At 53.7% G+C, this 21,446-nt stretch overlaps 1 protein-coding gene across 4 annotated transcripts; it reads right to left on the bottom strand.

Annotated features, from left to right (window-relative positions):
• Positions 1-1,177: 1,177 nt before the first annotated feature.
• NCOA5 (nuclear receptor coactivator 5) lies at positions 1,178-20,083 on the bottom strand. Of its 4 annotated transcripts, XM_059713083.1 has the most exons (10): positions 19,977-20,072; positions 18,109-18,295; positions 17,485-17,592; positions 11,796-11,862; positions 8,189-8,557; positions 7,816-7,931; positions 7,449-7,575; positions 5,434-5,633; positions 3,450-3,773; positions 1,178-3,066 (listed from the first exon to the last, which is right to left on the bottom strand). In XM_059713083.1, the coding sequence occupies exons 2-10, from the start codon at positions 18,269-18,271 to the stop codon at positions 2,462-2,464; spliced, it is 2,079 nt and encodes a 692-aa protein (XP_059569066.1). In that variant the 5' UTR covers positions 18,272-18,295; positions 19,977-20,072; the 3' UTR covers positions 1,178-2,461. The 4 variants fall into 4 exon arrangements, with proteins under 4 accessions (XP_059569066.1, XP_059569067.1, XP_059569069.1 ...); XM_059713084.1 differs by lacking the exon at positions 17,485-17,592; XM_059713086.1 differs by lacking the exons at positions 17,485-17,592; positions 18,109-18,295 and having other exon boundaries at positions 19,977-20,083.
• Positions 20,084-21,446: the final 1,363 nt, after the last annotated feature.

Genomic DNA, 21,446 nt, shown 5'->3' with positions numbered 1-21,446 from the left:
TTACGTCCATCCAAGTGACTTATTCCGAGTGCAATATTTCAATAGACCTGTAGTGACCTGGTGCGCTTTGTGTTTTAGAGAATCTGTGTGCAGAGCAATGCAATGCCCTTCCAGCCTTGTAAATAAAACCAGTTGCAAACCCAAAGAGGAGTGTTAGGCTTGCATTTGATTTCCATGCGTATGCCAGTCCCGCAGCAGCCGCCTGGCCATAGTTGTGTCTCTGTGCAGGTAATAGTGGAGGAGATGCTCCCCACTGGTCGAATGCTCCTGTTAATGCTTTCCAGCTCATTGTACTTGTTTTTCTAGACTCCTGTCTGCACAAAATGCAATAAACAATTTTATTACACCCTTCCCCATGCGCCTCGGTGCGTTTTCACTTGTGCCAGGAGCATGGCCTGTGCTGCAGCTAGAAAAGAGGATGGGCAGAGCCTGCAAAGGTGGCTGGAACGCCTGGGTGCTGCCCTGCCAGAGCCCAGCCACTCCTACTGGGCAGGGGCAGAACAAAGGCCATAAGCAGCTCCATGCAGCAGTGCTGGACACGGCCCGGCCCCTGCTGGCCAAGGAGACGCTCTTTTCGTAGAAGAGGGCAGTAGGTGAGGCAATGAGGGCCCGGTCTCGATCAGCACAACAGCAGCAAGGAGCAGACAAGGCAGACCCCTGATTGCTGCCCCGCAGCTTTGAGCTGGGACAGGGAACGGCTGCGCACTGGTGCCAGCAATGGCACCTGCGCTAACACCAGCTGCGGCAGGCTAGCAGCAGCAGGCAAAGCCCTTCCTCCTCAGTGATGGCAGCTGTGGGCTGTCAGGCCTTTCATCCTGCAGCCCTTCCTTACCTGAGTGCCCTTGAGCACAGGTCAGGGCATGGTGCTGGGAGGCCCCCAGGCAGCCCTGCTTGCTCCCAGCTGCTGCTGAGGGGACACAAGCCCATGGCTTCAACACTGCAGTAGACAGGCTTGACTTGCTACCTGGGGTTTGCTCCCAGGTGAAAGCTCCTACCCTCAGCTAAGTTTGTTCCCCCCAGAGGGGCACAACCACCCACCCCTCTCAGTAGGGGTGGCTCTGGGCGCTCCCTGGGGCCAGGCCCCCATGCAGGCTCCGTGTGATGCACTGCAAGGCAGCTCGCCCCGGACGCTTCTACTGGACTTTCAGCCGGGGAGCAGCAAGAACACAACACAGCCTTCGTCCTGCCTTTTTATTAAAAAGTCATGTCCTCATGTTAACAGCACAGAGGAGAACGCTACAACACAAACCATCCGGGACAACCGCTGCAGTGCCGGCCCGCGCTGCCTCACCATTTCCTTCTGCTCCCCACCCCAGCCCCCGGGAAGCCTCGTGGCTTCACAGAAGGACGTGCATTGGAAGTGAGCCGGCCAGAGTCATCAGGCATCCTGCCAGCAGCACGTGGGCCTGGGGCACTGCCCAAATCCCACCCGAGGGCCTGCTGGAGCTACAAGAACATTGGGAGAAAAAAACTTTATAAAACCAAAGGAGTCTCTCAGCACTGCCCCGTCCCCCACCACGGACCAGAGCCCACAAGCAGCAACACGACAGCTGGGCTGAGCGCAGACCTGCCCACCAGCTGATCGTCTAGCAAACTTCTAGGCTATATGCCACAGGCTGCTCGTGATGCTAGCTGTGGGTCCAGGGCAGTGGGCAGAGCCTTTGGGGTCTCTGTCCTAGCCTCAGCACAGAGCTCTGATGTTATCTGCCCCAGTGCCAGCCCTAAAGGTGGCAGGACTGTTGATGTGGGCAAGGCAGGGGACCCGTGCTGGGCTCACTGTGCTAGCACTGCCTTGCTCTAGCTGGTGACCAAGTCTGGCACAGGCCCACGCTGCATAGGCACAGCCAAGTGCCATTGCTGCTCTGCGCCTTCTGCGTGGCTCACAGGCCACTGCTCATCCAACCAAACACATACCACATGCCCCACCTGGCCCCTCCCAAACAAGGCCACTACCCAGAGCCCTGAGCACAACTGGCCTTTGATCACCACCTCTGCAAGCACTTATCAGGGACCAGCAAAGCAGCCCAAAAACCCAGGCCACGCACCGCACCCTCCCCCTTGTCCACGCCCCTCAAAGACTGACCCCAAACCGCATACCCTAAACTGACCCCAAAGCCAGGCGGAGCATGTGGGGCGCACATGCCACACCATGCCAGCATTGGGGAGGGGCAGATGCGCTGCCACTGGAACAGGTTCCAGCTGGAACAAGAGTCAGTGACCCAAAGCAGCTCCAAGCTCATTTTTTGCTCTGGAGATGCACCCAACCGAGCCAAAGAGAAGAGAAGAGAGGAGAGCAGAGGCAGCACCAGCAGCCGTGGTGCTGGTGTGAGCTCTGCCACAGCAGAGAGGACATGCATGTGCCAGGACATGGGCCCGCATCGGGGGCAGGAGGAGACTCTTTAAACAACTAGGAGTATGGCAATGCAGGGGGAGGGAAGGAAGGGGGGACTCCAGCTCAGCTTCAGTAGTGCCGCTGGTAGGAGCCCATGGGTTGCTGGGCTGGGGCCCCCGCCCGCCCCTGGGCCACCGTCTGGCTCACCAGGTGGGAGAGCGCAGGACCACTCTGGATGAGGGTGTCCAAGGCTTTCTGCACGCTGGGGTTGTCGAAGTTGATGCCAGAAGACACTGGCCTTTGGGCCGCCACGTTGCTCGGGGCTGGCAGACGATTCTGGTGCTGCCCGTAGAGTGCGGGGCCCTGCTGCGGCGCTCCAGGCCGCGGGCCTGCATTCCTGGCAGCGGCGGCGAGTGAAGGGAGCTGGCTGCCCGGGGTCTGCATTCTCTGCTGGGACTGGTTTAAGTTCGGGTTCTGAGGACCGCCCGAGGCTGCCGGGGGCACCACGGAGCTGCTATTGACCACTGCTGCTGCGGCTGCTGCTGCCGCCCCACTATTGAAGAGACTGAGAATCTTTGCCTGCAGCTCCTGCTGGGGGTTCGCAGAGGATGCTGGAGCAGAGCTGGCAGAAGCAAGGGCTGGGGTGCTCTGATGGGCTTGGGAGCTGGAGTGGCTGGACTGGCCAGCCAGAGAGGATCCCGAAGGGGCCCCAAGGGACTGTCTTGACAGAGGAGCTGGAGAGCGAGAGAAGAGGGTTAGTGCTCCACAGACCCAGCTGTGACAGCACTGGAGAACAGCCCCACAGGTGAATCCCCAAGTCACGCGAGCCAATTGCTACCCACCGCAGGAGGGAGACCGTGCCCTGGTGCAGGTCACGGATAGAACCACCTCCACGTACAACACCGCAACCTGACCAAATCGCAGCCCATCCCTGCAAGCCCTTGGGCAAGGCCCTTCCCCAGATGGTTAGAACCCCCCAGTCCCCACTGGTGGCAGCCAGAGCCCAGGTTACAAAACTACATCTCCCCACCATGGCCCCAAAGCAGCCCCCTGTGCCCATGTTCCTTTGCCCCAGCCTGAAGGGTCAGCCACTGCTGCCTCCAGCCAGGGAACTCACCCTGCAAAGGGTCAGAGCTCCCCCGGAGCAGCCTCTCCTTCCGGTCTCGCAGGTAATTGATGACCTTGTCAGTCTCTTCAGCAGTCAGGTAGCGGTTGTCTGCCAGCAGGTTCAGGAGCACCTGGATCCCAGGGGGGTGCCCCCCTCGTGCCCCCTCCTCCACGGGGGGCGGCCGCTCACGCTCCTGCAGGATCGCCTCATCCGCCATCTTGGCAGCCTGCCGGGCTATTTCTTCACGCTCCTTCTCCCGCGACTCTGTCTTGTAGCGCTCATAGTTCCTTGCCACCAGCACCATGGCATCAGCTTGGGGCATATTGCGGTGTTCTATACAAAGAAAGAAGGGAGCAGCTAAGACACCAGGTGCTCCGCTCCGAGCCCAGGCCAGCTAATCTGATCAAACTGCCTGACACCCGTCACTGCTCCAGCCTGGGCTTGCATCATTTCTCAGACTCCTGACCAAACAGGTGGCAGTTCCTCCCAGCTTGTGAATCCACTGCTCAGTCCTGGAGCCATGCCTCAGCTGCCCCACAGTTCCCGAATGGCCCCAGCCCTGGTCCCAGCCACAAAGTACAATAACAGGATTCTCTTTCCTTCCAAAAGCCTTCACAGCAACGAACTCCTTGGGTTTTGGCATCGTGCTCTGAGCAGCAGAGCAAACAAGCAGAGAAAAGTTTCTGGGTTCTTTTGTACTTTGCCAGCCAAGGGCACAACCCAGCCAGGCCCCCTTGTCTGCCATCATGCATGACGAATAGGTCCAAGGAGGCGATACTTCCCCTCTATCGGGCACTGGTCAGACCGCAGTTGGAGTACTACGTGCAGTTTTGGGCACCGCACTTCAATAGGGACGTGGATAACCTGGAGAGGGTCCAGAGAAGGGCTACTCGTATGGTTAAGGGCCTGCAGACCAAGCCCTACGAGGAGAGACTAGAGAAACTGGACCTCTTCAGCCTCCGCAAGAGAAGGTTGAGAGGCGACCTTGTGGCTGCCTATAAGTTGATCACGGGGGCACAGAAGGGAATTGGTGAGTATTTATTCACCAAGGCGCCCCCAGGGGTTACAAGATACAATGGCCACAAGCTAGCAGAGAGCAGATTTAGATTGGACATTAGGAAGAACTTCTTCACAGTTCGAGTGGCCAAGGTCTGGAACGGGCTCCCAAGGGAGGTGGTGCTCTCCCCTGCCCTGGGGGTCTTCAAGAGGAGGTTAGATGAGCATCTAGCTGGGGTCATCTAGACCCAGCACTCTTTCCTGCCTATGCAGGGGGTCGGACTCGATGATCTATTGAGGTCCCTTCTGACCCTAACATCTATGAATCTATGAATCAGTCTTCCCAGGGCAGATATAGGGTCCAAACAGGCCAGAAAGGGCTCCCTAATCTAATGTGCAGGAAGTATGAGGCCTGGGCCCTGTCTACCTAAAGGACCAGCCACCTGTGCTTTCACACCCCACCGTAATTCTGAAGCTCAGCCCAGAGCAACCTCCTGCAAGCCCCATGTTATGTGCCAAGCCTGTTGGGTGAATGTAGTGGAAGGTCATTCACAGCAGTTGTCACTCAACTCCCTCTCCCTGAAGTTTGCCAGAGCTGGGGCAAGGGCAGCTTTTGGAAGTGCTGCAAGACCGTATCCGAGCATGCCCTTCAGCAGGCAGGGCTAGGCGAGGATACCATGGCGAGGTGTTCTACAGGCAATTTTAAAGCTCTGATGACTTGTAAAAGTTATGCTGTTTCTCTAAGTTACTGTGCTCTCTACTGTAAGCTGCCTCAAGCCTTTAATTGGCAGGGCTGGACATACACTGAATAATAGATAATCTGCGTAGGCCGCTGAGCCCTGCTCCCCTTCCCCTCAACATGCAGCCGCATGTGTTCTGCTCTGTGCACTTCTGCCTGACAGAACAATCAGTGCAGCAGCATTTTCAGCCCTTCAGCACAGCCCATGCCAGCAGTGACTGCATGGCACCCTGTCCCCCCCCCCCCGAGACCCAGTACCTTGGGGCGTGCCAAACATGATGTTGACAGTGCAAGAGCGGTGAACTTGGTGCTGCTGGGTGATGACAATGGCAAAGGGAGAGCCGCCTCGGCTCACGTCCTCCAGGGCTTGAGACAGCGACATCTCAGTGTTGAGGAAAATCAGGTCCACCACCATGCCCAGGTCCCGCACCTTCCGTCCTACTGACTCCGCATACTCCCTGTACAGAGGGAAAGCAGCCCAGGTCATGCACAGACACCCTGGCACACTGTGCCCACACCTCTGCCTTCATTTCTCTAATGGTCTGTCTACATGGCTAGGCAGATCCCAGTGGAACGGAAGAGGGTTCTGAACTGGCTAGTTAAAGTGACAAATGCCTGTGTGAATAGCTGTTCTGGTGCGAAGCCCAGTTTGTTTTTGTTTAGCTGGAATCTATTCAGAACTAATTTCAGCTTAGCCAACACCAGCATCCTCATGAGCTCCAACAAGTTCAACCGAAGCAGGTGGAGCTTTGGTCACTCAAAGCAGAAATAACAGCCTCCACAAAAACAGGCTACAGCTATACTCAGTACCTGGCCAACAGGAATCCGAGGCCTGCTGACAGCTGTTGATGTCAATGTGGCCTGTTCTTTGTATTTACAGTAATCTGGACATGGCTACAAAGCCAAGTTATAATAGAGCCATGTTTCAATACTCCTAGAGAAGGTACCATCCACATCTCAGGACCTAGGATTCCCCATTACCCTCAGCCCTCAAGAGTCGTGTCTGCTATGACCAAGAGGTACCATGGGATCACACACTGCCATCCCAGGTAACACCACTCCACTGTGTGCCCCCTGCACTGAGCCCAACAGCTTACACTTGATGCCCAGGGTTGGTGAACCCACTGTTTCCCTTGAGAGCCTACTCAAAGGGTTAATTGCTCCCACCTAAGGATGTGCCTTATCCCTAATCAGGTCTGGCTTCAGCTTCCAAGTGCTCACTGTTGCTGCACCTTTCAGCACTCGGAGCTCTACCCTGGGAAGGTGCACACAGACTGCAATTAAGTGACTCCTGGCTCTCCGATGAGCTGCATGGGCTGAGCTGAAGGCTCTCAATCAAGCATTTTTTTCTGGCACCCAAAACACTTTTGTGGCTTTCTTCCAAGATGCCATTTTCCAGCATCCTTTCACGGTGCACACAGGTGCAGCACTGGCACTGATCTCACCAGGGCTGTGTTGAGGGAAAACTGCCTCCCTGTTTCCTGGCCATCCACACAAGCAAAGCCAACATTTGCCTTTTTGGCAAAGGCGATGCACAGGGAGCCTCTGCTGAGCTGCCTTTCCATTACAACCCTCTCTCTCAGGTCCTGGGAAGTCATGGATCAAGTACCCTGCTCTGGAGATGTGCCCAACCCCTTTCATTCCCAGATCCATGACCTGCACACATTGTACTGGAAGGGGCCTCCAGGGAACTGCACCAGTGCCTTGTCCTCATCACTTGCCCTCCTCCCTGTCTTCATGCCATTCACAGATTTTTTCAGCTGCAAAAGTTTTTTTAACCCATGTCCAGGGCCATTAATAAATGTGTTACATAGCGCGATACTGCACACAGATCCTTGCAGAACATCACTAGACATAACCACCGTTGGTGAGGATTCCCTGTCAACAGCTGCTATTAGATGCGTGCCAGGTTGACTAGCTCCTAATCTACTTAACGGGCACCCTCTTGATACATGGTAGCCCCATTCCTTAATCAATAACAAATAAATTAATGAACAGACAGAAGTAATGACTATTGCAGCAATGACTACTGCAGCTAACTCTGTATGAATGACATTTCAGGCTGGTATAGAAAAGCGGGAAAGGAGGGAAACAAGTCAAATTTAAAAGGTCACAATACTGCAAGTGTTTTCTGTCAAAGCAGTAAAGAGAACTCTCACTACTCAAAGCCTCTCTCCATTCAAGAAGCTGCAAGGCAAGTTGCTCTGAAAACCTGCTCTCCTTTTTATTCCAGACACACAGCATCCAGCTGATCATGCCAAGTAGCTCCTTACTTTGTCTGCTTATTGACCACTATGACAGAACAGTCCACAGGCCTCTCTGCTTCAAAGCGCCGCTTGATTTCCTCGTAATACTGGCGGTACAGCTCCTCCCTGCGGCGCTCCTCACGTTTCAGTCGCTCTGAAAGGAAGCCATGGAAATGGAAGGAACACTGCCCCTCTACCCACCCGGGCCGCTGCTACACGCAGTCCACCTACTCCAGCAGCCTGCAACGCCAGAGGTTCTACTGCGTTGGATACAGGTTAGCGGTACCCCTCAGTTCGTTTCATGGCTGAATGCAACCTCCCACCACCTCCAAATGTGGCAACCTGCGCATGAGAATGTCACATTGGCTGATGTGCTTTTCCTTGGGGCACTGACCTTCTGAACTCAAGGGGGGTCTGTCAAAGTCATCTCTGTAACGGTCATAGCAAGAGTCATCCTTCTTCCGGTAGTAGTCTTCCACGCGATTGTAGCGGTCATACGATTCCTCTCTCCTGCGAGCAAGCCATTCACAGCCAGAAATGAGGGCTCCCGTGCACAAGCATAACCCCATAGGCAGCACTAACTTCTCCAGTGTGCTGCACACTAACCTTCCAACCCCTAGTATGGACCTGCCTCTCCTCCCCCATATTACCAAGCAGGTACCACATCTTCCAAACAGCTTGAGAATCCACTACCTCCCCACCCCCCCAATCACAAAGGCAGCCCCATGCTCCACTAGCTTGGCCAGCACAGCTTCGCAGCGAGGTACCTGTACACAGGTTCCCGGGGCTCCCGCACATCCCTGTAGCGATCATACATAGGGTCCCGGAAGTCGCGAGGGTCCCTCACATCTCGGGGGTCCCGGAAGTCGCGAGGGTCCCTCACATCTCGGGGGTCCCGGAAGTCGCGAGGGTCCCTCATGTCCCGGAAGTCGCGAGGGTCCCTCATGTCCCGGGGGTCCCTGTGGTCTCTGGCATCTCTGGAGTCACGCATATCTCGCCCACGAATCTCGCGCGCATCCCTGGAATCTCGGCCGTTTCTACCATCCCTGCTATCCCTTGGTTCTCTTCGGGGGCTCCCTCGAAGAGGGGACCGATCACGTCTTCCATCCCGGCCATCTCCGTACACATATGGCTCCCTGGGGAAGGTACCAGGAAAATCCATTAAGGGAAAGTTAGGTGAACATCAACAAGCCTAGACCTCTTACCTGAAGTGCCTAAGAGGGGGAGAAAGTTTATTCATCTCCCAGCAAAATAACCATACCTAGAAATGTCCAAATGGGTGGTGCTCAAGGCATCTGAAAAGGCTCCTTTATCCACATGTCTTGCACAGACCAGCAAGGTCCAGAGAATGCACTTTGGACCACCCCTAAGAGTGCAGTGCGTATGGGGAACAAGACAGCAACAGCCAGAAAGACAAAGGCATCATTGCACAGCCTCAAAGATAGTGAGAGACTTTCACACGCAGTGTTTGTTTTGAGGAGCATGGTTACAAAAGGCTTAGGGTGCCATGTCCCCAAGGATGCAGCAGTTTGCAGCGTCAGAGGGACCAGCCGTTCAACCTACCACTTAGAAAAAGGGTCAGCAGAACAGTGGTAATGGAATTCTTCCCAGAAGAGTGTGTTGTGTTCACAGAAACAGCAGGCTCCTTCTCATGACTGGTTCTGTGGAGTTACTAGAGACCAGTACCAGCCACTGTTGCGTCTTGACACTGGACTGCAGGATGCCTTGGATCAGGATAGGACTAACTTATCCAGCTCTGCATTGCCAGCAGGAACGGGTACCTGTATGACCTCTCTCAACAGGCTTTTGATTATATCAAGCCTGCGTACCAGACTCAGGCAGAAGCAGAGGCAGGGAGGTGCAAGATTACATGCCTTCTTTTCCAAAATACTAAGTAAGCCCTTTTCCAAATCCCAGCTGGTTTTGCTCAGCAAAGATGACTTTCAATCTATTCTGAATCACAAATGTATAAGCACCTTGGGAATGGGAGCACTGTGCTTCAAGATAAAGTATCTTCCTCATGTGGCTACCATCTGGAGAATACTTCCAAATGATAGAAAGAAATACTCAGTTGATTTCAATACAGCTTCCTTTCAATACTGGCCAGGCTCCTAAGTGCCCCTTGCCGACTACCCTAGATCCTGGAAGATGCATGGAGGCACCTCCACAGAAGGAAGAAGGCACCTCCCTTTATTAGATGAATTCTGCACCGCTGACAGCTTCACTTAAGAATCAAGGGGAGAGCAAGCTCCAAGAGTCACCAGCTAGAGCCAGGCTCTGATATCAGTTGATTGGTTCCCAAACTCAAGCTCTTCTAGGACCCTCTTCTCTGAACAGTAATGTGCAGGTGTACAAGCTAGGATGGCTCAGACATCCACGTACACCTGAGGGCTGCACAGCACATCCTATGCTGTGTTCACAACCCAGACAGTGTGTATCTTGTAAAAATCAAGTCTTGTCTGTGCATGCAGAAGTCTTTTTGGTGATTAAAGTGCACTTGTACCAGGGACACAAGGTCTCCCCAGGACCTACAGTAAGAGATGTGGTATCTGCATAGGACACTGAGTCATCTTCCTAGGCATCCCCATTCACCCAAGCGTAACCAGAGGGGACGTGATGAAGATGATGTTCCCCCACATGACATCCGCAGAAAACACGGCACTTATTGCACCCATCTGGACTTCACTGTATACTCGCAGGGAGACACAGCATGCCATCTCGCTATGAGCCAGTGGCAAGTATACAATTCAAGTGCCATAGCTGCAGTCTCAGTACGTTGTACGCTGCGGCGTATTCGTTCCAGCCGTGCTTACCTGGACAAGACACACAAGCATATGGGCTGTACACATCCATTGTTCGCAGGGGTCCACCAGGCCCGCTTACCCTGTGCAGCACAAACACATGTGCAGCACTGTCTGCCCCCACCCCCCCGCGTCCTGGCTAGCGCTCCTGCAGCGCCGCTCAGCCTCAAGGCCTGTGGCATCCACCCGCTTGCGCTCCCCCAAATGTTGCCCAGGCCCAAGGCCCATAGCATCTGCTCCCTTCCCTGCTGCCCGCACGCTTGCGCTCCACAGTGCCACCAGGGGCCAGGGCTGATACCTGCAGTAACTGGACTCCCACGCTTGCGCTTGTGTGGCTCTCCCTGGGCCCAATGCCCACGGCATCCAGCCCTCATCGCTTGCGCTCCTGCAGCACCACCCGGGCCCAATGCCAAGGGCATCTGACCCCTGCAAGTCTGCTTGCACTCGGCAGGTTAAGTGCAACAGATACCACGTATCTGTCCCCAAGTCGTGCTGTAAATTGCACGTCTTCTACTCCTAGCAGGAGGCACAGGGAAGTGTCTGCCCAAGGTCTCTAGCTAACGGCACACGGCATCCACCACCTTTTGGCAGCTTGCCCCGGTACATCTGGATGTCACAGCAGGTGGACAGCTCAGATGAGGATGTTTGTTTTACATACACTTGACCCCTCACAGAAGTACTCACAGTACCTTGCCTGCAAGGAGCCCTGTGCTGGGTGTTCAGGGGTATGGACTTTATCTGCCCTCAGACAGGAGGGAATTTGAAAAGTAGCTACAAAAAATGGACGTGTGAGACTGAATTCTCTGCAATAATATTACCACCCCCTCCCTCCGCACAGATTGTCTCGGTGGTATCACCAGAGAAGCTATATGTTGTGCGCCAGACTGGAACCTTGGGTGTCCATTCACACTTCATGGTGTACTGTGGACTGGGTGCAGGACTCTTTTCCTGCTGTGCGACTGGCCAGACACAGGAACACGCAGAGGCTGCATGTGTTGAGTCTACTGGGGTAGGGATATGTGGGTGAAGTATGCAGATGCCCAGCATCCACTGTGTAACTGTACAGAGGGGATGCAGCCCCATGATCCAGAACTAGATGTCCATGCCGAGCAGGGTGGTGCAGCACAGGGAAGTAGGCTCCCTGCAGTGTGCTTTGCTTGCAGGCTCATTTCCAGTCTCATAGCAGCACTGGAAGCCTTCGAGATCAGATGTCAAGTGCTGGTACTCTGCAGCACAGCATGGAGAAGGCTACACCATGGCACTCTCTACAGATGCCTTGGCTTCCCTGACACTTGCCGTCAGGAACAAACAGCAGTTTATCCTTCCCCACCAACCTCATACAACCTCATGCTGCAAAGCAGCACTCAGCTGTAGCCACAGCAGGAGGAACAAGGACCAGCAAGGCCCTTCACCTGTGGAACGAGTGGCCATGTCCCGACTGCTCACTCAAATGTCTCCATTGGCTGTGGAGACGGTGGTGAGGGAAGAAAGAAAGAAATTTAGCAGAGGAAGGTGGGCTCACGCCCTAAAGCTTGACCTTCCTAGTATAACTCACTGCTTCCAGGTACTTTACCTTCGTCCTGGGCTGGACCTTGATGAAGCCTTATTCATATTTCTTCTTTCCGCTGCTTTATTAATATCTGAAAAGAATAATCAACCCATCTGTTCAATGCTACGGAACAAAAAAAAGATCATCAGCACATTTCAAATGAAGGCAACAAATTCAAGCAACCAGATGGGGCAAGAAAATCCATTCAGCAAAGAGACATTGTCACTTTGACACTTTTTATTAGATTAAGATGGTACAATGCAATGACTGGTGATAGATTTCTCCCATTTCCCACTAAAGACAATGCACAACTTATTTAAAACTCTATGCTTTTATTGTGTTTAGACCCATGCCCACTCTACTCATCTCATAAGAATACCTTTCTCCTACAGTCTATGGGCCAATAGGACGTAGCTCACAGACTCCAGGAGGAGAGAGTCAAACAGCTCTTTGCAAATGGAAAGCTGTTGGCCAGTACATTTAAGTTAAAATTCAGAGCTAGCCCTGCCAATGGAGCATGCTTCTTGACTTCTGGAAAAGAATCCAAGTCTCTCAAAACCAAATTGTTTTGCCTTCCAGAAGAATATTTGCTCAAACACCAGAACTCGGGAAGAAGAATCACGGGTCCTGAAGCAAAAGCTACCCTGCAAAGTCAACCTCACGCAAGCAAAACACTCTCAGGTCGATGAAATGCAAACAAACGTAACAGAGCAGGAATCTGAAAAGCGCTACTGTGATTAACTGCATCAAAATGTCCCTTGAAGCTTTCAGTGAGCACAGAGGAGAGGGAAGAGCGGATCACCACAGCGTAGTCGCCGAGAGTACAAGTTCAGCCCAGACTACTGGTGATATTGGTCTTCAGCAAAAACCATGAAAGTGTCCGAGGCAGATAAGTGAGGCTGTTATCTGCTTGAGTGGAGACATGCATATTAACTGCTCCATAGAAACGGCTCGGGATAGTTTTGTGCTCAGGCTGAGAACCTGGGAAGAATCACCCAAGAGCTGGAACGTATCAGCGGTTTGTTAACAGTATAATTAACAGCATCTATTTACTTAATTTAGAGCTTTCTATTCTCTTGCAATTCAGCCTTTCCTGAGTGAATTTTACAGTTATCATTAGAAGAAAGATGCTGGTTTTTATCTTCATTCTTGCTTTAAGCCAGGAAAGAATTGGCTTTGTCTTTTCTTTCATCGCCAAATAGAAGCAAACACTTGAGCAACAGACAACAGTAACCTAAGAAACAAGCAGGCACCAGAATTGTGGGACTGTTCATTACTGACAGCCTCCCTGGAGGAAGGAATGGCCAGGTGTCTGTAAGCATGACAGCTTCCTACTGTACTTCAGGACAGCAAATCCTGAATTTATGCCAGAGGATGAATGAAGCCAGGGCTATCCAATGTAGTGAGCCCTGCAGGCCGAAACCAGACCGTGAAGCTTCCCATGGGCTGGCTGACCTGTGAGCAGTGATGGTGTTGGTCTCTGCGGCTGTCACGCCTGTTACAGCGCTGGCTTCCGAACCCGGGGAGTTAACACCACTGCTGCTTGCTCCCCCCGGCCTCTTTCTGGCTGCCAATATGAATTGCCAGGAGTGACTGAAAACCCCAATTTTGGCCAGCAGGTAATGGGTGTGGGGAGGCGACTGGCAATGGTTCCACGGGTTCTAGAGCAGTGCTGAAACGGCGTATTTCCACAGGAACGAACACTGCTGTGGCAATGAGTCCCGCAAGCAAAATCCAGCCCACAAGAAGCCCCACAGGCAGGATGGACCCACACCCATGGGCCAGATCCAACCTGCAGGCCAAACATTCAATACCCCTCAGCTAAACCACTTGTGAGGTTCCTTCCAACTCTATTATTCTATTCACCATTATATACACAGGGCTTTTACTCTCCAAACAGATCTATTCAGCAGGGACACAAAGGGGTGTCAGTGCGTTTGTGGCAGAGGTCTAGTGCAGTGCAAAAATGGAGTTAAGAACTCCGGTGCAACGTACCATTACCAGGCCCCCCTTTCAGAAAAGCACTATCTGCTGCTTTCGTTTAGTGTTTTTTTTATTTATTTTAAGATGTCACTATGGAAATCTAGATTATAGTGCCACAATCAATCCCATGCACCGTTACAAGAATGAAATTCAACTATACATAAATTTGAACAAAAAGGCTACTGAAAGAAGAAGCACCCTTCACGAGGATTCTTCTCTTCTGCAAACTGAAGGATTTTCAACAACATTTTATTTAGTGCTAGCAGCATTTACAGATTCATATTTACAAGACAATTTTCAGGAAAAAAAAAAATCTTTCATCTTGAAGAATATTCATAGATTAAGGCCAGAATGGACCTTTTGTTATTAGTCAGTCCAATCTCTCGAATAGCACAAGTTGTAAGATATCCTTGAATTAATTCCTACCTCAAGGCTAATGCAATCACACTGAACTACAGCAGATCTTTTACAGGGAAATAATCCAATCTTGATTTAAAAATTGCCAGTGATGGAGACTCCAGCACAGTCCTTAGTAAACTGCCCCATAACTTACTCATGTCCAACCCCAATTTGTCCAGCTTCAAGTTCCAGCCTTGGTCTTGTTATACCCTTGTCTTGTCTGCTGGACTGAAGTCCCCTTTCTGTTACCACATTTCAGACATGTTCTCCAATCCTTTAATCCTTCTGGTGGCTCTTCCCAAACACTGGCCAATTACAAAATCCTTCTTGAACCATGGGCGCCAAAAACAGACACGGGATTGCAGTGGCAGCCACACAAGACCCAAGCCCAGAGGTAGTATCACTCCCCTGCTCTTACCGAAGCCCCTTCCTGCTGGGGGATCTAGGGACAACACATGCTCTTTGGGGTCATGGCATCAGGCTGGGCTTAGCTCTGCTGATCTGCCCCTGCCAACCCTTTTCTGAGTTGCTGCTTCCCTGGGAGCAGCCTTCACCCTGTCAACACAGCCTCTATTCTTTACCCCTAGGTGACCTGACAATAAGATTAAACGGACACCTATTTCTGTTTGCATCTAGATTACCAAACAATCCAAATCAGCACCAGGTGACCCGCCCTCTTCATTATTCCCTTCCCCAGTTCACTGCATTCTTGCCTAGCGTCCATAACCATTTTATAGTCCACCATGTCATGGCAAAAATATTAACTAAGGTATGCCCGGGAATGGAAGTGCATGGGACCCCATTAAAAACAGACCTGCTCAGTGACAATCCCCACAGACAGTCGCAATGAGAGACCCATCAGCCAGTTTTTAATCCACCGAAGATATAAAACAGGCATGGACACGTTCAAGTCTGACAGATTCCTAGAGGCTGTTACATAAGTACCCTTGTCTTTACAACCAAATCTTGTGATTTTTGTGAGGTTCCAAGTTAGCTTGACAAGTGCCGTTCTTCCTGAACCCATCTGACTGGTGTTAATTACCTCAACCTCCTTTGATTATTTATTAATAGAGTCCTCTATCAGCCACTTCATTATTCTGCCTGGATCAATGTCAGGCTGGCAATTCTATAATTACTCGGGTCACCCCCTTAACCTTTTTAAATATCAGTGCAATTTTCAGCATTCATTCTGACCTCTGGAGCTTCCTCCATTTTCCAAGACTATGCTATTTTCTTAATGCTGATATCGTTTAATGAGAACTGCCATACCACTAGCTCAGGGGCTGGCAACACGGGGCCTGCAGGTACAGCACAGAAGCAGCATCCAGCTCCCTTCTGGGGGGAAGCTGCACTCACACCCGCTGGGGAGCAGCAGGGCTGGGAGAAAGCAGTGGATACATGGACACAGATCCCAGATGGAGGGTAGCTCCACTGGGGCTGGAAAGCTGACAGTTCTCACACTGCTACTGCTCTCCCCCAGCTGGAAGCTGTGCTCGTACTGCAGCTGGGGAGCTGAGAGAAGAGCTGTGGTGCAAGTGCAGCTCCCAGCTGCATGGCTTCGGCAGGGGTGCAGGGAGCCCCTACCCCACCCCAGCTGATGCACAGCCAAAGCCCTGCAGCTTGGGTCAGACTGGATCCAGGCTGTTCCAGCCTCTAGCCTGACAGGGGCTGCTGGCCCCCGAGCTAGCCAGACCCGAGTTCCACCTAGCCCAGTCTTCAACAGGGGCAAGCAGCCGATGCTTGCAAGGAAGCGTACACGAAACGAGCCATGTGAAGAGTGATTCATACCCTGTCATCCCTTGCCAGTCACCAGCGCTCGCAGATTTGGGAATGTTGTGAGCCTGAAGTTACAATCCCTGACACTCCTATTTACTAGCCACCAATGGACCAACCTGTCATCAATGTGTCTAATCCCTTTTTGAACGTGGTTATACTACTGGCTTCCACAATGCCCCGTAGCAACAAGATTCCTATATTACTTCTAATTCCATAAAAGCATACCTTGTTTTGCTTGCTGCCTGCTAATTTCAAGTGCCCTTTAACTCTTCCTTTATAAGAAAGTAGAAAACAGTTCCCTATTCACCTTTTCAGTCCATTCATTATCTTACAGACCTTTCACATAAAATCTCCCCCAATCATCTCTTTTCCAACCTGAAGAGTCCCAACCCTTCTCAGCCAATTTCCTATCTTTCTGGCCCTTTCTGATTGATGATAATGAATTAATGAAAAAGAGCTCCTAGCTCTTAAACCTCTGAGACACAGGTTACATGGGCCTAAGGATTAAAGTATTCAATTTTAGCAACTGCTTTTTAACATTCTCCTCCATAATAGTAGAATGGAAAATACGTTATCATCGTGATAAAAATACATCATTTAGCTTTAAGTACAGAGCAAATATTCACTGAACAATGAGAAAGCTTTTATGCATTATCATTGACAATTGTTCCATTTCCACCTGGTATTGAAACAATGGTCATTGCTAGAGTTTTTCTGGTGTTGTTGTTTTTTCTTGTCAGTCCACCCCCCGTTTTTTTTTGGTTTTTTTTTTTTTTTTAATTCTTATTACTCTTAATTCTGTTGGCTACAGATTTCTCCTTGTGTCCTTTTGCTTTCCTCATCAAACTTGCAAAATTTCTAACTTTTTTTTTTTTTTTTAACCATCACCACCCACTTCTTCCATCTTCTATTTTAATTACTATTTCTATACCCTTACTAAGTCAGATGCATAGCCTTTTGCAATTATGGTTTTCTGGACATTTAGCATACAGCTCCTTATTAGCTTCCACTTTATTCATCTTTCTGTTTAATATCTTCCTTCCAGATGATTTGGCTCAGCTGTTTTCAGCTTTGTGAAACCAGTTCTCTTTAAAGCACCTTGTATGTACATACATATTTACTGTAGGCCAAAACTTTATATACATGCTTTGTGTGATCATTTTCACGTAAGCAACCACTAACTTCCAGATGAGGGCAGATACTGAATTACCAGGGATTTTATAAAGAAATTCCATGAAATGCCAGGTAAGAGGGGTTGGGTTTTCTTTATATTGCGGTCATTGTTGTGTTGGTAAATATTAAATACTAACACAACCAAACCAGTTTGAAGAAACACCAAGGTGACAAGGAGAAAGCACTGTAACTGCCATATCAGGCAAGACTGGAAGAAAGATCTCGCAAAAATACAAACACCTAGGAAGCTTGTTTTTTTTTAAGCTAATGCTAAGCAGGTTTCACACAACGGTCCTTCCACCAAGCTTTAAAGGTAAAGCCCCATGTTTCTACCAGAATGCATGCTGGGGTCAGGAGAAGAGCACGTAGCAGATTTCCTTACCTAATCTATACCCTTTAAAAAGGCGGCCCTTCTCACCGTCCAGAGCGGCCTGGACGTCTTCTAGACGGTCATACTGCACGAACCCATAGCCATGGAACATGCTGAGGGCTGGAAAAATTAACAGCAGTGCAAGACCAGTTACAAGTAGGGGACAGCGCTACAACACCCAGGCCATGACAAACCCCACCAGGCCAGGCCCGGCAAATAGAAAGGACATCTATCCCACACACACATTAAACAGAGGCCAGAGTTTACAAAATGTGGAAAAGAAAAACTGTATGCAGCTGTAAAAGATCATAAAACAGGCCAGCTTCTTCAGCTGGACAGTGACCAAGAGCCAATTAAGAGAAAAATAAAGAACAGACTTGGATGGTATAGTATTATACCTTAAATCACAAAAGATAAAATAGAGAATATCACAGGACAGTCTAAAATGCCTTAGGCTTCAGTTTTACCAAAGAAATTTAGCATTCAAAGAAAATGCAGATAAGGAAAGCCGTCATTAATTGTTTGGGGATTATTTATTTATATTAAGAAAAGAAGTGACCAGAGGACATTTTGATAACCATGAACATTAGGTTTCTAACTTCCCAGCCATTAAAAGGCATAAAATAAAATACTAACCCCTGATTTTGCCATATTTTGAAAATATCTCTTCCATTTCTTCCCGGGTCATGTGGTCTGTAGGCAAATTGCCGACAAAAAGTCTTCTCTCTAAATCCTGCGGATTGGCGCTGTTAGTGAAGTCGCTCTGATTGATGCTATTGCTCTTGCGTCCTCGAGCCATTTTGCTTTGGTTCCAAATGCAACTCTTCACAAAAAAGAAGAATGGCCATGCATATCATTTCACACCCACAACCATTACAACTCAGTTGGAACGCAGTTAGGCGCAACACGCTTGCAGACTAGAAGCCACCTGGATCTGTTTGATGCAAGCTTCGTTCCAGAGAAATCCTTATTAAGAACGTGGAAACTTGGCAGATATTTCGCTGCTGGGTTTGACCTTCCTGTCTTGCTGAATGAAAATCGTCAACCTGATTTGACTTTAAATCTGTGCTCGGTAATTTCAAGCTATGCTTTGATGAGTTTAATTCTAATTCTAGACACAAGCATTGTGGTCTTGGGCTGTTTACTAGTGCCCATCACTCTACCACGCACAAGTACCTGGAGCTCCTTGGTTTATACTGCCGGAGCGAGTATCACGTTTCCTCACATACAGCACCCCCCCAGTAACACGCATCTTGCTTTGGTCAGGCAAAACACAGAACAACAAGATTTTCCTCAAGCCACGGCCGGGCGTGGGTCGCAGAGCGAGTCCTCCTGGGAACACCGAGTCCGCAGGCAGCGCCGGCGCAGGGGAGTGTGCCGCGCAGGGAGCTCCTGGCGCCGCACTGTTTCCAGGAGGACTTCCTCTGTCACCTGGGGCTAGGCCCCGCCCGGCCCCTCGCAGGGCGCAGCATCTCCCACGCCACAAGCCTCCAAGACACCGCGTGCCGCCCGCCCGCCCGCCGTCTGGGCACAGCCTGCGGTGCTTTGCCAGTGGCTACGGGTCAGCACGAGACTCGCGCAGCTGGCACGGCGTGCAGGAGCGCTCCTTTCCCAGCCAAGACGACAGCTTCCCTGCTTCGCGCACGGCTCCTCTCGCAGGGAAGCAGCGTGCGCTGTACGGGAGAAAACGCGGCAACAAGCAGAGGAAGGAGCCATCTTCCAGGTCTAACAAGGCAAACGTCACGAGACCTCCAGCGAACGAGGACCAGGTCCCAGGAGAGAGCAAAGCGTGCGCGGCCCCTGGGACCCGCCGTCCCTCGCCCCCGCTCCACCCCGCCCGGGGCAGAGCAGGGCCTGCCGCCGCGCGGACCGGAGGTGTCGCCCCGCCGGGCCGGGCCAGGCCGGGCCCCGCTCGCGCTACGGAGCCGTGCTCCACAGCGCCGCCGCCGGCCCGGGCCGGGCCCCGCGCGCCTCAGGGCGCTGGGACAAGCGGGACAAGACCCCCGCGCCCCGCCGCCCCTCACACCAGCCCGCCCCCCCGCCCGCCGCCGGCGGCACCACGGCCCCGCCCCGCCCCGCCCCGGGGACGGGCTCCGGCGGCCCCGCGCGGGGACCAGCGCCCCTGCAGGCTCCGGCGGCGGCCGCCACGTCCGGCTCCTCGCCCCCCGCCGCCGCCGCCGCGCGGAGGAGACGGGCCGGGCCGCTGCCCACCGGGGCCCGCTCCGCGCAGCGCGGACGAGCAGGGAGTGCCCCCCCCGCGAGACGTCCCGACACGACCCCCACGACGCGGCCGCACAGCGCACACCCCGCGGCCCGGACACCCTGTCACGGGAGCCCCGCGGCGGGCGGGCGGGCGCGGCCCGGCCCGGCAGAGGCGGCGGGAGGCCGAGAAAGGGCAACACTGCGCGGACGCGGTTCTTTGTCAGGCTTTTATTGGCGAAGGACTCGCGGGGCCCGCGCCCCCCCGGCCCCGCCCCGCCCCGCCCCGCCGCGGCCGCACTTACCGCCGGGCCCGGAGCCGCCGCCGCCGCGAGGACAAAGGCGCCAACCGCCCCCACAGCCGCTGCCGGAAAGCGAGACGGGACGGGGCAGGGGGCGGGGCCGCGACAGTGCCGCGCTTTACGGCACGGCCCGGTCACGTGGCCCGCCCGCCATGACGCACGCCGGGCGGCCGCGACAAAATGGCAGGCGCGCTCCGGCTCCCGGCGGCCCGTGCGGCAGCGGCCCCGCCCCGGGGCATGCTGGGGCATGTAGTCCCCAGGGGCTGCTGCGGGCCGCTCCCAAGCACCCCCTTTCCCCCACCGGGCCACGGCCACGGCCCGCCACTGTCCCGCGAGCTGCACCCCCGCGCCACGCCTGCGCTGCCTCCCCGCCTGGGAGGCTAGTCTGTAGCCTCCCCACGCGAAGGAGAGCGGCCCGTGGCGTGGAGGGCTGGGCCCGCGACTCCGAAGGTGGACAGACAGAGCACCCCTGCCAGCCTGGTAACCCGGGCCTGGGCCACGGCCACCCCGCCACGAGTGCCCCCGCCAGCCTTTGTGTCCTTGCTCCTAGTCCTGCCCCCTGCGGCCCCAGAGAAGAGCCGTCTCCATCCTGTCACAGCCCTTCAGGGCCTGGAAAACTGATCAAATCCCTGCTCCAGATTCAGCCCCAGCTCCTTGCCACTCCTGCCTCCGCCATGTTCTTGCTCTGCACTGGACTGTCCGTGGCAGACGTCCCCGTGGGGGGCAGCTGTGCCCTCTCCACCCCGCGGCAGGGCAACAGCGGCCGCGGGCACAGCACGGGGGAGTTCCCCTCCCTGCTCTGTGGCTCGCGTGGGCCCTGCCTGCAAACGCCCAAGTTCACGTCCGTGGCGGCTGCGCCCCGCGATGGCCACTGGGTGGCACCACGAGACCCCGCTCCCAGCCGCGCGGCTCCGGTGCGGGGGGCGCAGGCGAGACAACTCTCGGGCTCCCGGGGCTGGGCGCAGGCACTGCGCGGCTGCACTTTGCACAGCGCCTCCCGCATCCCCTGACTCCGGGAGCCGAGGCTTTTGCCGCTGGCCACGTGGTGCCAGCGACAGCCAAGGGGCCCGCTGCGTCGGTGCCCTGGCACGGACGGCCCTGATGCCAGCCCCGGCACTGCTCTGCCAGGAAGGGGCTGGAGCGGGCGGTTACGTCGACGCAGCGGGGGGCTGCTGGTGCTGGCGGGCTGGAAACAGCCCCCACAAGGGCCCTCGGGCGCCGGGCGGCCGTGGGAGCCGAGGGCCGGCCGGCCGGCAGAGGCTGCCTGGGCAGCCGAGCCGCAGGGCGGTGCGGGATTTCCCAGGCCCTGGTGCGAGCCCAGGCCCGGAAAGCCCCTCCCTCCCGCTCTGGTCTGGAGACACCCCTGGGACCTCTGCTTGGCACTTGAGACGCTGTTCTGGGAAGTGACGCGGCCCGCAGCCGGCAGAGCCTCCCTTCCCCTCCTGCCTCGCTCCAGCTGCGCCTGGCAGGGGC

The sequence above is a fragment of the Alligator mississippiensis genome, chromosome 9, assembly GCF_030867095.1.
Source record: "Alligator mississippiensis isolate rAllMis1 chromosome 9, rAllMis1, whole genome shotgun sequence".
Classification (NCBI taxonomy): Eukaryota; Metazoa; Chordata; order Crocodylia; family Alligatoridae; genus Alligator; species Alligator mississippiensis.
This window is presented reverse-complemented; position numbering and strand designations above follow the sequence as displayed.

What these genes read in the sequence shown, in the direction of transcription:
- NCOA5 (XM_059713083.1), bottom strand. Translation starts at nt 18,271, where the DNA reads ATGGCTCGAGGACGCAAGAGCAATAGCATCAATCAGAGCGACTTCACT. An exon ending in ACCCCCCTTGAGTTCAGAAG is followed by an intron (nt 7,576 to 7,815) that starts GTCAGTGCCCCA and finishes GCTTCCTTTCAG; the next exon opens with AGCGACTGAAACGTGAGGAG. An exon ending in CATGTTTGGCACGCCCCAAG is followed by an intron (nt 3,774 to 5,433) that starts GTACTGGGTCTC and finishes TTCTTTGTATAG; the next exon opens with AACACCGCAATATGCCCCAA.